This window comes from Pholcus phalangioides, unplaced genomic scaffold (assembly GCF_987345545.1).
Source record: "Pholcus phalangioides strain wild (caught in Gottingen) unplaced genomic scaffold, Ppha-v1.0 ptg000011l_1, whole genome shotgun sequence".
Lineage (NCBI taxonomy): Eukaryota > Metazoa > Arthropoda > Arachnida > Araneae > Pholcidae > Pholcus > Pholcus phalangioides.
Window position 1 is genome coordinate 29,127,733 of NW_028301604.1, and position 13,530 is coordinate 29,141,262.

Sequence of the window (13,530 nt, forward strand, 5' to 3'; positions counted from 1 at the left end):
ATTTTTACAATATCTCTCCATTATTTCAGCAATATGTGTGATCTGAGCGAACTCAAAACCTGGCACCATGTTTTTTTCAATTGCTCAATTTATTGCTCATATAGACGGAAATATCTGTGTAACCTCATAAGTCATTTTGATTTGAAAATGGTCTCTCAAAACTATCTCAAACAATCATTCAATTTTCAATTTCATTGTAGCTGCTCAAAGACAAAATTTTTGTTCTCGTGGAAAGCGAATATGCAAGTGAAGCCTAGGCATAAATATATTTTGATGCACTCTTTGATTCATATTGTATATATTTTTCTATTTGAAGTATATTTCTTCTAATGCTCCTATTCCATGTGGTTTTTTTAAATATTTCTATGTGTATACATTTTTTTCTTATTTTATTCAATGTATTGTTTGTACTGTATGTACCACAAATGTATTTAACTCAAAGTGCAATCCTTCCCCCCTTTTTTTCTTCTCTCCTATCTCAAATTGATATATTGTCTCACTCATTCTTCAGTGTATAATATATATATATTCAATGGCACAAAATTGTAATAGGCTCACAGCCTCACAATAAAATTTTGTCTGTCTCTTGTTTTTCAAATGTTGATTACAATGCCAATTATAGATTTAACATGCATAAACATATCAAATTGTTTGGAAAAAAACCAATATTGTTCACATTGAAAAATACACTTTCATAAAAACAAGACAACATGGAATAAGATGATAAAACCTAAGAAGACACTAATTTAGAAACAATTCTTATATCTAGCATCTAAATCTCTCTCTTATAGCACACTCAGTGATATAAAATCTGAAAAAACATAACCCGTTTCAAAAAACTGTTTATAAGTTACATAAATGCCTTAAAATAATGTTGAAAATAAGGAAAATTCAAATGCTAAAGAAACACCAATGTATTTCAAGTTTAATCATTTAATAAAGTTTGTTTTTGTCTCTCTTCTGTTTCACATTTAAGTATTAAAAAAAGAAAAAACATTGTGCAAAAAAATGATAACCGTAATGTTGTTTGATCAAGTTGTATCTTTATAAAATTGAGTTTCAATAGCATATATTTGCAAACACTGAAAATTGTTTTGCGGCTTGACCCTGGAGATCATTAAGATCTCTTGGGTCACTATCAAAGATTTATATAAACAGCAACACAGACATATACATAGTCTTGGAAGGGGGGAAGTAAAATATCATGCATGTTGTGGAACTGGAAATAAATATAAAGCTGCTGTGTATTTTTTTTATGTCAATTACCATTGTACTAGGAGCCTTTTATTCCAATCAATCTGGAGTAAGCTAAATTCTGCAAGGTCTTCGAAACATTGTGAAATTTTTTTCGAGACATTTTCATGTAATTTCCAATTCATTTTTTTTTATATTACAATTGTCACCTATTTTCTATACCTAATTTTTCTGCAGCCAAAATTTTCCACAAATGCTTCATGGCAGTTTAAATCACATCTTTGAGATAGTCATTCAATGGATTTGACCTCATTTGCTTCCAACCAAAGTTTAGTTGACTTCAAAATATGAACAAAAGTATTAGCATGTTCAAATATTCAGTCTTTTGAAGTTATAAGAGAAGCAACTGTCAACAAATTGCCCACCAGCCTATCTTGATGAGTAATTGAGTCCATTGGTGGCATGTTGAAAACTTGTGAAAGTTGTTCCACCGGCTACAAAAAAGACCCAAAGCATTGCAGAGCCTTGTCCAAATTGTCATTTTGAATACAATTTTTTTTCTTTTAATGAGCTTTTTGGACAAAAAGAAAAGAGATACAATTGGCTAGATGTGTTGCTTTTAACATTACCGATACAGTGTATGAGCAGAATCTTCCTTTTTCTTCAAAATTATAATTCAGAGTTGGCTGTGTAAAGCAAACAAATAATACTGAAAATATGAAGAATTGTGTTTCAAGTGCATATTCTGTAAGGACTTGAACCACAAGCAGCTGGTAGAAAAGCTACTACGCAGTTGTGTGGGTATCGTGACATGCTTACAAGGATTCATGTTCAAACCCTTACTGATGGTAACATAACATTATTTCTTTTTGTCCCTGATTAATTAAAATAAAATTGTACAAGTTAAGGTTTACAATTAATTGCAAATTTTACAGTATTTAAAAGAAAATACAAAAGGGAGGGAAAAAATGATATTTTAATAGAGACAAGTAGAGCAGTTGGTTTCCTAACTTCAAGAAGCAAATGCAAGCTCACCTCCCATTAAAAATGGTCTCTCTTAGGAACCAATCAGGCCTACAATATTTAAAAAATTGATGCACTATACAACAGGTAAAATAGCTTGTCTAAGTTGATGCTTCCAAGTTCAGAAGACAAATGGCAACACTTCTTTAAACACATTAGAGGGATTTTTCAGAAACAAATTTCACATTAAGGACATGACACATACACAGCACATTCTGACATGCATCAATTCCTTTGAGGGGCATCTATAATTTAGCTGGAAGAATAACTCGCATAAGTTTCATACATAAATGAACTCAACTACTGATCTGCTGATAAGATATGCTGGTGAACAATGTGTTTCCAGTTGCTTCTCTGATAACTTTGTGAGACTGAATATTAAATTATGTTAATGCTTTTTTTCACACATCAAAGTCACTTAAACTTTGTCTGGAAGCCAGTGGCATCAAATTGATTGAGCATCCAGATCCATCTCACAGTCTTTATTTAAACCCATATGGAACATATGTGAAGAATTTTGACTACACAGACATTAATGAAAGTATTCTACAGTTACCTAAGAAGAATTGAAAAATTTCATTGAAATGTCTTTGAAAAAACAAGTAGTAATGCTTTAACCCCTTGGCAGTGACATATAGTTCAGAAAATTTCATGACAAATGGATTTTTTTCCTGCTTAATTTTGTTTTTTGTATCAATATAAAGGTTAAAAATGGTTGTGTTGTAAAAAAAAAAGTTTTTCAACACATTCACTGCCGATTTCGTGCCAGCGCATGAATCTCCCATTAGCTATCAACACAACCTAACATGATCGCCAGTGAATGTTTTAAATGCAATAACCACTATATTTACTGTTTTGACATGCCTGTAAAAAATTAATGGATTACAGTCATACTTTACTCAACTGCAGCAAAATAAACCAAATTTTGAAGCTAAACATAGTATAAACTAATGCTAAATTCAATACAACAATCAGACATCGCAAAAAACTGTGGCATAACATTTGCAAAAAATGAGAAATTAAAAAATCCGACTATGCGAAACACTCAATCCCAATGCGTGGTTTTATTACTGACCACTACTTTTTCGGTTTATCCTCTACTAAATGGAACAATGTAGGACCTGTATTACCATCTATTAAGAAAATAGTGAATCAGGTACTAAATACCTATCTGAAAACTAAAACTCTGTTCAAGATTCATGAAATAGAAACACAAATTTTTCTTCTGGTCGAAATCAATTCAGACATCACAAATACTGCACATTTGAGTTGCTCGAACTGGACTTGGGTGATGCACGATTGAACTTGTTTGGCTAAAGTCACTGAAGTAAAAGTCTTGTAGAATGGTTATCAACATAAGAATATATAGCAACTTTATGCTTATTTTTCATTCTCACACAGTGCAATCTTATGTAATTGAATTTATTCAATCAACGTAATGTATGTGTTATAGTACATGGGATAAAGTTGGTGATTTTGTAAAATCTCTGGCCATTCTGGTCAATTATTATGCATAACCGCTGATAAAAATCTGACTATTATGCATATAATCAGATTTATCACATTTATTGTAACATACACTAATGATATCTTTGTTTTCGGTCAATACTTGCATCTATTGTGTATAGCTGAAAAATTTCATGTTTATTTTTTAAAATTACATATTTATCTTTTTTGAGATTGATCAATTCTTAAAGTGACTTATTTTTTCTTAGCTGTGAAGCGTTCAGTGTTTACATAACTAAAATTATTGTTTAACATTGAGGAGTAGTAAATTGCCTGTATGCATGAATTTCACAGTTGACTCAATGTTTGATTTAAGGTCCATGTGACATTAAACACTAATACCTAACTGACCTAATGCTTGATTTGTATGGTTCTCGTGTTTAATTAAAAGATTTCAAGTAAGCAATGAATATTTCTTCAAAAAGTTATTGAAACTTTTCAGACAATTTTTTTTAATTTTATGAATTTTGATGTTTTACTTAAATGATCTTACATTTTTTTTAGATTTGCGTTATGAGTGTTCTGATTCTGATGATGTCTATGATAATCATAGCTTATGCTATTGGTTTGCCATATTGGTGGAAGCAAGGTCTTTTTCCTACTTTTATGGCTATCACAATTGGTCATTGGATATTGATTAATATAATATTTCACTATTACATGGCGTATACCACATTCCCAGGATACCCTCCTCAGGTAGTGGCATAGGTGAACCATTTTTTTTTATAAATTTCCAATAAGTAGATATCAGATGTTTAAAATGTTTCTGATGTCACATGACGTTGGTAAGCTGATTTCTTTTAGATCTTCAAGTTTACACAAAATGTTGTTTTCATTATATATAGATGCAAAAGTGTAGTGACAGTTATTGCTTAGGACAGTGCTTCTCAAAGTGGGCAATATTGCCCCTGGGGGGGGGGGTTTAAATAGTCTAGGAGGCGGTAGAAGTTATGGACATAACAGGATCCTATGAGTTAACTTGAAGATGGGTGAGTTAACTTGGGGAAGATGAGAAAATTTCTGAAGAAGGAGGTGATAGAACAAAAAGTTTGGGAAAACTGGCTTAGAAGAAAAAATTTTTTTAATCATTTAAGCGGCTCAGCAAACATCACTAAACCCCATTAAAAATGTCATAATTTTTTAAATAAAGTAGGCTTTCTTCCGACTTTAACCAGGTGCAAATGAAGGGGTGGATGGAAAAGTGTTCTATTGAGAGAAATCAACTTTACAAAATGTTTGGGCTTGTCAAAGCTAAAATAAGACACTTTTAAGGAGGTGAGATATCGCATCGATCCTGCTTAAAGGGTTTAGAAAATAATAGATGAAAAGGTGCAGCTTTGCAAATATATAAAAGGTGATCAAATGGTAACATTTTTGAAGTGACTGCTCCCAAGAGGTGATGGTAACACTGCTTAATACTGGAGGTGAGAATCGATTAATATTTTTATCTGATTTATTGAAGAGTTTATTTCTAAACCAAAACTGGCTTCTGAAGTCTTTATTTAAAGCAAATCCCTGTTCAGGGTTGTCATCTACCCACGCTAAAATGTACAATATCTAGCTGCAAGACTGAAATATTTTGCAAAGCCGCATACTTACTGTCCTCACTATGGTTTCTTTTCATCCCAGAAAAGCTACTTTACCACACATCAACTCCGGTCATATCACCATACTGCAGTTTACTACAGATGAAGTAGGATGGGAAATGAAGGGGCCATTCTATCGGTGGTCGCCCCAGGCTCAATAGGTAAAGAACATGTTTTCTATGTTCCACCCCTAATCGAACTTATGGACCCTGTTGGTAACCTTCATGGTGGAAGAACAAGCATATTACCACACACACTGCACCTCTCTCTGGCCCAAATTCCCAGGAAAGCTGGAATGAAAGTGTGCCGATCCCTGGATTCAGTTCTTATAAACATATAAGCAATTTAATAAAACAAAAAATATAGTTAAATTAGTAATCAAAATAAAGTACTCATAAAAAATTATTATTAATTCTGCATACTGGAGATAAAGGGCGCCATGTCACAAAAGGGAAATTTTACTGGACAGCCATTAAAAGTGTTATTTAGTATGTCTCTCTATGGAGCTCGCTTGTTTTATAAAGTGTTTATCTCTGATATTTATTGAAATAGAACTTAGTGTGTAATAAATAAAACATCTTTGTGTAATGTAATGAAAGTACTGCAAATTAATAGCATTATCCCAATATTGACAAAAATGAACAGATTGCCTTTTACCTAAGGCATAAAGAACTATTATTAAAGTTGAAATACATTTGTTTATATAATTATAATTAACAAATAATGCATTGATCTGTAGAAATTAGTTCTCTTTCCATTGAAGGTTCCACACCAGTACAGGCCAAAGTAAGCCTGTATGAGGAGGGGCAAGAGTTTTATCCCCCAATGAATGCTTCAACCCGTAAATATTGCCTGGTAATGGGTGCAGTTAATTAGTTGTAACTAAAGTAACTTACTGTTGCATACTTATTTTCTCATAGAAATATTCCCAGCATTAATTATTTGGGATAATTTTGCAATTAATGGAATGAAATAAAATTTTCTTATAAAAACTTATTAAATTTTTTAGGGGAAATTTGAGTATTTGGAACAATATTTAAAGCAATTTTAGTTACTTTCTATGTTTTTAATACATGATGAACACCAGAACTTTGCCTCTGGACTTATCCTGTTATCCAGCCCAGCTTCGTGGCAGAGTCCAATGTTTTCAACGCATTACACTTGAATTAGTATAATCTAATTTTCTTGATAAATGCAGAGGGTTGTTTAAATACATCAACAAACCATACTCTGTGTTGAATTGAAATCTCTCAGAATCGTATTTCAATATTGCTTTTGCTGTTGAAAGTTTTCTTCCTGTTTCTAATGTGAACCAAATTTATCACCTTGTGGTGACGCTAGTGCTGGTGGATGTGTCTGGTTGTTATTTCGGAAACATACAGTCATGACTCCTTTCTTTTTTTAGTTATTTAATAGAAGAGAGAGAGAGAGAGATTTTTACGACATGTTCGGTCGATAGTTGGAGCCAGACTGAACTCCAATACAAGAACACACTAGATAATGCCTAGCTAGTGAGTGGCATAAAAAATATAATAAAAATATAAAAATTGTACAAGACAAGTATCGCCACAATTCAGCAGCGTCTGTACTCTGTGAAGTAGCAATAGCTGCATAATCAATAGAGTCAGGTAAATTAATTTCGGATAATCTGGAAAAAGCATCCGCTACAACATTTTGCTCACCCTGAATGTAACGAATGTCCGTAGAAAATTGTGATATATACTCTAAATGACGACGTTGTCTGGGAGAGCTGTTATCATTAACTTTGTGAAAAACATAAGTTAGAGGCCTATGATCACTGTGGATCGTAAATGGTCTGCCTTCTAACATGTGTCTGAAATGTTTAATAGAACTATAAATCGCCAGCAACTCGCGATCATAAGTACTATAGTTCTTTTCAGTTGTTGTTAACTTTCGAGAAAAAAATGAGAGTGGTTCGACGACACCATCGGAAAGTTGTTGTAAAACAGCTCCGACAGTGAAATCCGATGCGTCAACTGTCAACGAAAGATGAGCATCATGTTTAGGATGAGCCAAAAGCGTGGCGTTAGTAATAGCATGTTTACACGTTTCGAAAGCAGCAATAGTTTCCCCCGACCAAGCTATGAGAGATTTGTCTTTTTTCTTCTTTCCTTTGCACAAATCGTGTAAGGGAGTCTAGTCAGATGCTGCTTTTTTTAAGAAACGGTAGTAAAAGTTGAGAATGGCTAGAAATCTTCGAAATTCATCAACCGTTTTTGGTTGCGGATAGTTACGAAGAACGTCAACTTTTTCAGGCAAAGGAGAAATGCCGTTGCTGTTAACCAAAAATCCTAAGAACTCTATCTCAGATTTCCCTAATATGCATTTATCAGGATTAAGAATTATACCAAAACTGTTTAAACGTTCAAAAACTAATTCTAGATCTCTAAGATGTTATTCTTCTGTTGCTGATGCAACTAGTACGTCATCTAAATATGCATAACAGTTCAAGTCTCTTAAGACAATATCTATGAACCATTGAAATGATTGTGCCGCATTAGACAATCCAAAACACATATATAAGTACTCATAAAGTCTGAATGGGGTAATAATGGCAGTTTTTTCAACAGACTCGGGATCTAAAGGTATCTGATGATAAGCCTTAACCAAGTCCAATTTAGAAAAAATGTTTTTTCCCTGCAGACCGTAACTGAAATCATGAACATGTGGTATAGGATATCTGTCTGGACACGTTATAGAATTAAGTTTTCTGTAATCCCCACATAAACGGTATTCTCCATTACGTTTAGGAACAATGTGTATCGGGCTTGCCCATGGACTTTTTGAAGGTCTCAGTATGCCCTGATCCATTAGCGATTGAACTTCACGCTTTGCAATAGCAAGTTTTTATGGAGAAAGTCTGCAGGCTTTGGTAAAGACAGGAGAACCTTTAGTAGAAATGCAATGTGTAACGCAGTGTTTTTTAGAAGTAGCCCCAAGCATAGAAGGATTCGTTAGATTAGGAAATTTAGATAAAATTTTCAAGTAGGGCGAATCTCCACAAATGGTCTTTAAGCCTAATGTAGTGCAACTAGCATTGCTGCATTTGATTGAAAGTGAAGTCAAACTGTCAATCAAACGAGTTTTTTTTACGTCAACTAATAGACCATAATGTTCTAAAAAATCAGTACCTAATATCGGGCGATTAACATCAGCTTTAACGAAGGACCATCTAAACAGTCTGCGTAACCCTAAATCCACTGATAAAGATTTGCAACCATACGTAGAAATTTTAGTATCGTTAGCTGCGTATAGCAAAAAGTTTGTATTTGCTGCTTTATGTACCTGTGTATCTCGTGGGAAAACCGAAATGCTAGCGCCTGTGTCCACTAAAAAACCAGTACCGGATTTTCGATCATGAACAAAAAGGCGAACTAAACGCCGGCCATCACCTGCTGGCGCCAAAACAGATGGGCCAGTTCGTTTTCCGACCAATCACAGGGTTTAATGCATTTTGATGCTTTTCGACCGAATTTGAAATGGTACCAACAATAAGGTTTACGTTTGGGTGCACCATTACTACTAGACCTCTCTTTAGACCGAGAATTTGAACTAGCTCTTCCATTCTTGCTAAAATTTTTCTCTCTATAGCGGGATAAGCGGTCAACAGCAATGGTCAAAGTCGAAATTTTACTTTGAAGTGATTGCAAGCTGATGGTTTCTTTACGGCTGACCTCAGAAATAGTCGGTGTGTGCCCAGTTACTTCGGTAATTTTATCTGCAATTTCTGCTAAATCCGGCAATGTATTCTTACTAACAGAAAGTATCTGCTGTGTATGGATAGGCAAACGTTGTAACCAAAGGGTTTTAAGCACTTCATCTGAAATTTTCTTGTCAGCTAATGTATGCATCTCGTGCAACAACTGAGAAGGTCGCTTATCCCCAAGAGTCAGCTCTTGGAGTAGAACTCGTAAGCGGGAAGTTTCCGACAGTGAAAACTGTTCACAAATGCGTGTTTTTAACTGGTTGTAAGAATCATCTGTAACAGGAGATCTGATCAACTCGCTAACATATGACAACACTTCAACATCGAGAGCTGTCACAACACAGTGAAATTGCATTTTAGGACCAGTAATTCCAGCTATTTTAAAGTTCGATTCAATCTGAAGAAACCAAAGATCGAGATCGGATTTCCAAATCGAAGGCACGCGAAAGTTCTAATTCAGAAGACATACCTGTTTCTTCGGTAGCATTCGGCATATCCAAAAAAAGTTCAGCACAATCCAGGAAGAGAATTGAGGAGATGCTCCCTCAATCAGTCAGCAAACGCACCACACACGGGAAAAAAAATGCAGCAAGTCACATATTAGGAAGCGAGAAAGAGTAGTTTCGTCTGCGCGTTCGTGGCTGTCAAACATCTGCTTTACGCGGGTCACAAATTCTATGGTGACGCTAGTGCTGGTGGATGTGTCTGGTTGTTATTTCGGAAACATACAGTCATGACTCCTTTCTTTTTTTAGTTATTTAATAGAAGAGAGAGAGAGAGAGATTTTTACGACATGTTCGGTCGACAGTTGGAGCCAGACTGAACTCCAATACAAGAACACATTAGATAATGCCTAGCTAGTGAGTGGCATAAAAATTGTACAAGACAAGTAGCGCCACAACCTAATGCCCATTTAAACTGTTGTGAAAGACTGATGGGATTCTCAAACCAAGTTGGTTTGCTGATATATTTGACTGGTCTTTAAATTAATTATCAGAAATTGCTAAATTATCGGAATTTATCAAAAACTTATCGTTCCTTCAAAATTGATCATTAAATATACTTACTGACGGAAACGGAGACCCAGTCCATATTCCGAAGAATTACTAACTGATAGGTCACCGCCGGGATAAATTTAATATACTGTAATTCATTAATTGTTTACCAAAATGATTATTATAAAAAGATTAGTTGATTACAGTTTCTAAGATGCATGCTTGTAGTGATGAAAATTTCTTTGGCATGTCTAACAATCATCTTGTTATTTGGTTTAATCTTGGTTCTTCTGTGATCCCAGGGAATAACCAGTTGCATTTTAGGTGATCCAGCAGAAAAACACTAGTTCTCATATAGGCGGAAATAGATTTGAAAAACTGAGGGTAGGGTCACAATGATGCTAGTATATATATGGGTCTATCTACAGCCCCTCTACAGTATATATTATGGTAAATGTGATAAATTGGATGTGTTATATATATGCATAACCACCAGATATACCACATTTACCTTTGCACAAATAACTTGGCTCAATCAAATTTATCTATGTGTGGGTGGGGGAAAAAGCATAATCTTCCCATGACCCCTTGTATCTCTGTCTATGATTTGAAGACAAATAGGGACACTGGGCATCAGGGTATGCCAATTTAAATCAGCTTGATTTAAATCACTTGATTTTTTTTAAAAAAACCATTGATTTAAATCGCAAAATTTAAATTTTGTTTTTTCTTTGCATAAATTCAATGATATTGAAGTAAATGTAACCTGGTATGGTTTGCATGTTAACTGATGTGTGATAAAGTTTGTGATTAAAAGAACTATAGAAGATCTTTGTTGGAGTAAATATAGACTTGAACTTAATCCCTAGATACAGTACAGAAAAAAAGCTGCTTTATTTCTAGATTTTGTGCATGGGAAACATAGCAGGAAAATATAGGGAGCTAAACTGCAATATTTTCAATGCATTGCAATGTGGCACTAGGGTTCCCATGATTAAAAAACAGAGGAATAATTTTCTGTATAAAGCCTTGCTCTAATTGTTGATTCAAAATAATAAAGTATAAATAAAGATGTTGTACCAACATAGATATCATTAGGCTTTCAACTTTACTTTTCATTTAAAATTTTGAGTTTGCTCATTTTTTTACCACGACTCATTAAATCTGTGAAAAAATAAACATGCGTAAACTATTAAGCAACATCATACAAGTCGGAAACTCATCCATTCATTGTCAAATAAATAATCTTGCTAATAGAGTTTACTTTATTTAGTTGATGAATGTCCCTTTTGGTTATACATCGAGTGGATTGACATGTCTGCACTAGATGTGTGATACTGAAATACCACCACTCATTGATTTTAATGGCGGTAGAGGGTTCATGAATAAAAACACTTTTCTCTACAAAAAAAAAAAATAATCCATGAAGTTAATTTGTGCTCAATGACCTTTCATGCTACATAAACAGATTTTTGGTGTTCATATTTTTTGCTTATTGTTTATTTGTTGTTTATTCATTAATGTGCGAGTGATTTTAGGTGATTCGAAAATATGCATTCTTAACGATTAACAAGATTTGTTTTAATTAATAAGCAGTCAATTTTAATCAAAAAAATCTGATTTTTTGATTTTTTTTAAAAATCAATTTTTTCATACCCTGCTGGGCATCAATAGGTTAAATGGACTCTCTACAATGCATTCTTCCCCCACTCTTGCAAAGAAACACTCTTTTGTGAGTGATCAAACATGGTTAGACACTGTGTTCCAAATAATTATTTATTTATTGATAAACAAACCAGGGTTGTTTGGTTTAAACCAATGTGGTTTAAAAACCATGGTTTAAACCTTGATTTTAACCAAATGGTTTTTTTTTTCAAAAATCAAATAAAAGTGGCCTAAATATAATTTCTTTCTTCGAAAAATATCATATTGGTTCATTATTAGCCAAAATTTTTCATTATTACCACATTTTACATTCTTGGGACATTCTGATGGTATATCTTTAAGTGGTATAAGGTGGTATAAGTGGTTTTTTCCAAAAAGTCTCACAAAAGTGGCCTGAATGTATATATTTTTTTCATATAAAGTATTTTAGTTATTTAAAGTGATATGCAGAAGCCAAAATTTCTCACTCTTATTACATTTTATAACTTTCAGCTAAATTCTGATGCTCTATCTTTAGCAAATTCATGAATAAGCATTGCATTACACATCTAAGTATAGTGGTGCATTATCTCACAGGGTTTTTTTTTATTTTTGTTGTTTTCCTTCACAAAGAAGTAGCAACAGTAATGACACCATCATGCTAGGGGCAGCGTGGTCCTATAATCCAATAAAGACACCAGCTGTCCCTAAAGGACAAAGACCAGTGTACTAGTAGCTACATTACCTCACAGGCATTTTCATTTTCTTTCCCATAAGAAGTAGCACATCTCATGCTGTATATCAACCCAGTCTTGATGTTCAATAATTTTTTTTTATACTTTCACCATTAAGCCCAGTTAATCAAGGTTCTACTGTATAGTCGTAACAGATTTACGAAAAATAATCAGCTATACACAGGGTGATTATGATTTGAAGTTTTGATTCCAAAACTATACAATAAGAACTACTGGTCAGAATGACTTGAAAATTTGCATGGATAATCCTGAAGCAATGAAAATTTCTTTGGCAAAAGAAAAAAAGTGCGAAATATGCAAGTAGATGATGCTGTACTTGGCCAACAGGATAGTACCATTTTGTGTAACCACATCATTTCGGCACTTCAACATCATCAGTGTGTGGATAGTACAACTTTTATCAAGATGCACATTGCAATACCAGCAAAGCAGCTGCTGAAGAACCATTTTGGCAATAACAGCATGACATGACACCTGGCCGTCAGTTCACCTGACCTTAACCCTTGCAAATTCTGGCTGTGGGGGACCTCAATATGTTATGAACAGAGGTCGAATTGCAAAGTCTGGTGAATTGCAAGCACATCCACATGACCATGGCATACTCTGATCTGTTGTTGAACAATAATTTTTGGGCTTTCACCTCATAGCCAGAAAACAGTGGACAACATCTTTAACATTTCTTAAGTAAGTTGTAATTTTATTTGTTTAATTACTTAATTTTTGTAATGTTTGCATGAATTATGAAATCGTGCAATGCTAATTAAGTTATCATTTTGCCCTGACTGGCTATCATTTCCATTCTGCGAGTAAATTTCCCACGTGTTGGATGAGTACAGTGTCGTTAATTTTACATTTTTAAATATTTTTTCCCCTTTGCCATATAAAATTCCATTGCTTCAGGAATATTCATGTAAATTTTGATGTCATTCTGACAATGGCTCTTCTACAGTGTTTTAAGTCAGAACTTTAGTTATAATCACCTCGTATATTATAAATCATCTCTAATTAATCTGCATTATTTATGCTTCATTAAATACATTATATTCACCTACATTTTATAGCAGTTTTTTGCAAAATAACTTCCTAATTAATCATACTGA

General features: G+C 33.8%; 1 protein-coding gene across 18 annotated transcripts in view; it reads left to right on the forward strand.

The window, feature by feature from the left end:
* LOC149080316 (palmitoyltransferase ZDHHC16-like) overlaps positions 1 to 13,530 on the forward strand; it is a 210,098-nt gene that overhangs the window by 51,414 nt on the left and 145,154 nt on the right. For all 18 annotated transcript variants that reach the window (XM_089239452.1, XM_089239444.1, XM_089239445.1 and 15 more), the window contains one exon: positions 4,228 to 4,419. In XM_089239452.1, the coding sequence (XP_089095578.1) occupies positions 4,228 to 4,419 (192 nt within the window). The remainder of the gene's footprint in view (positions 1 to 4,227; positions 4,420 to 13,530) is intronic.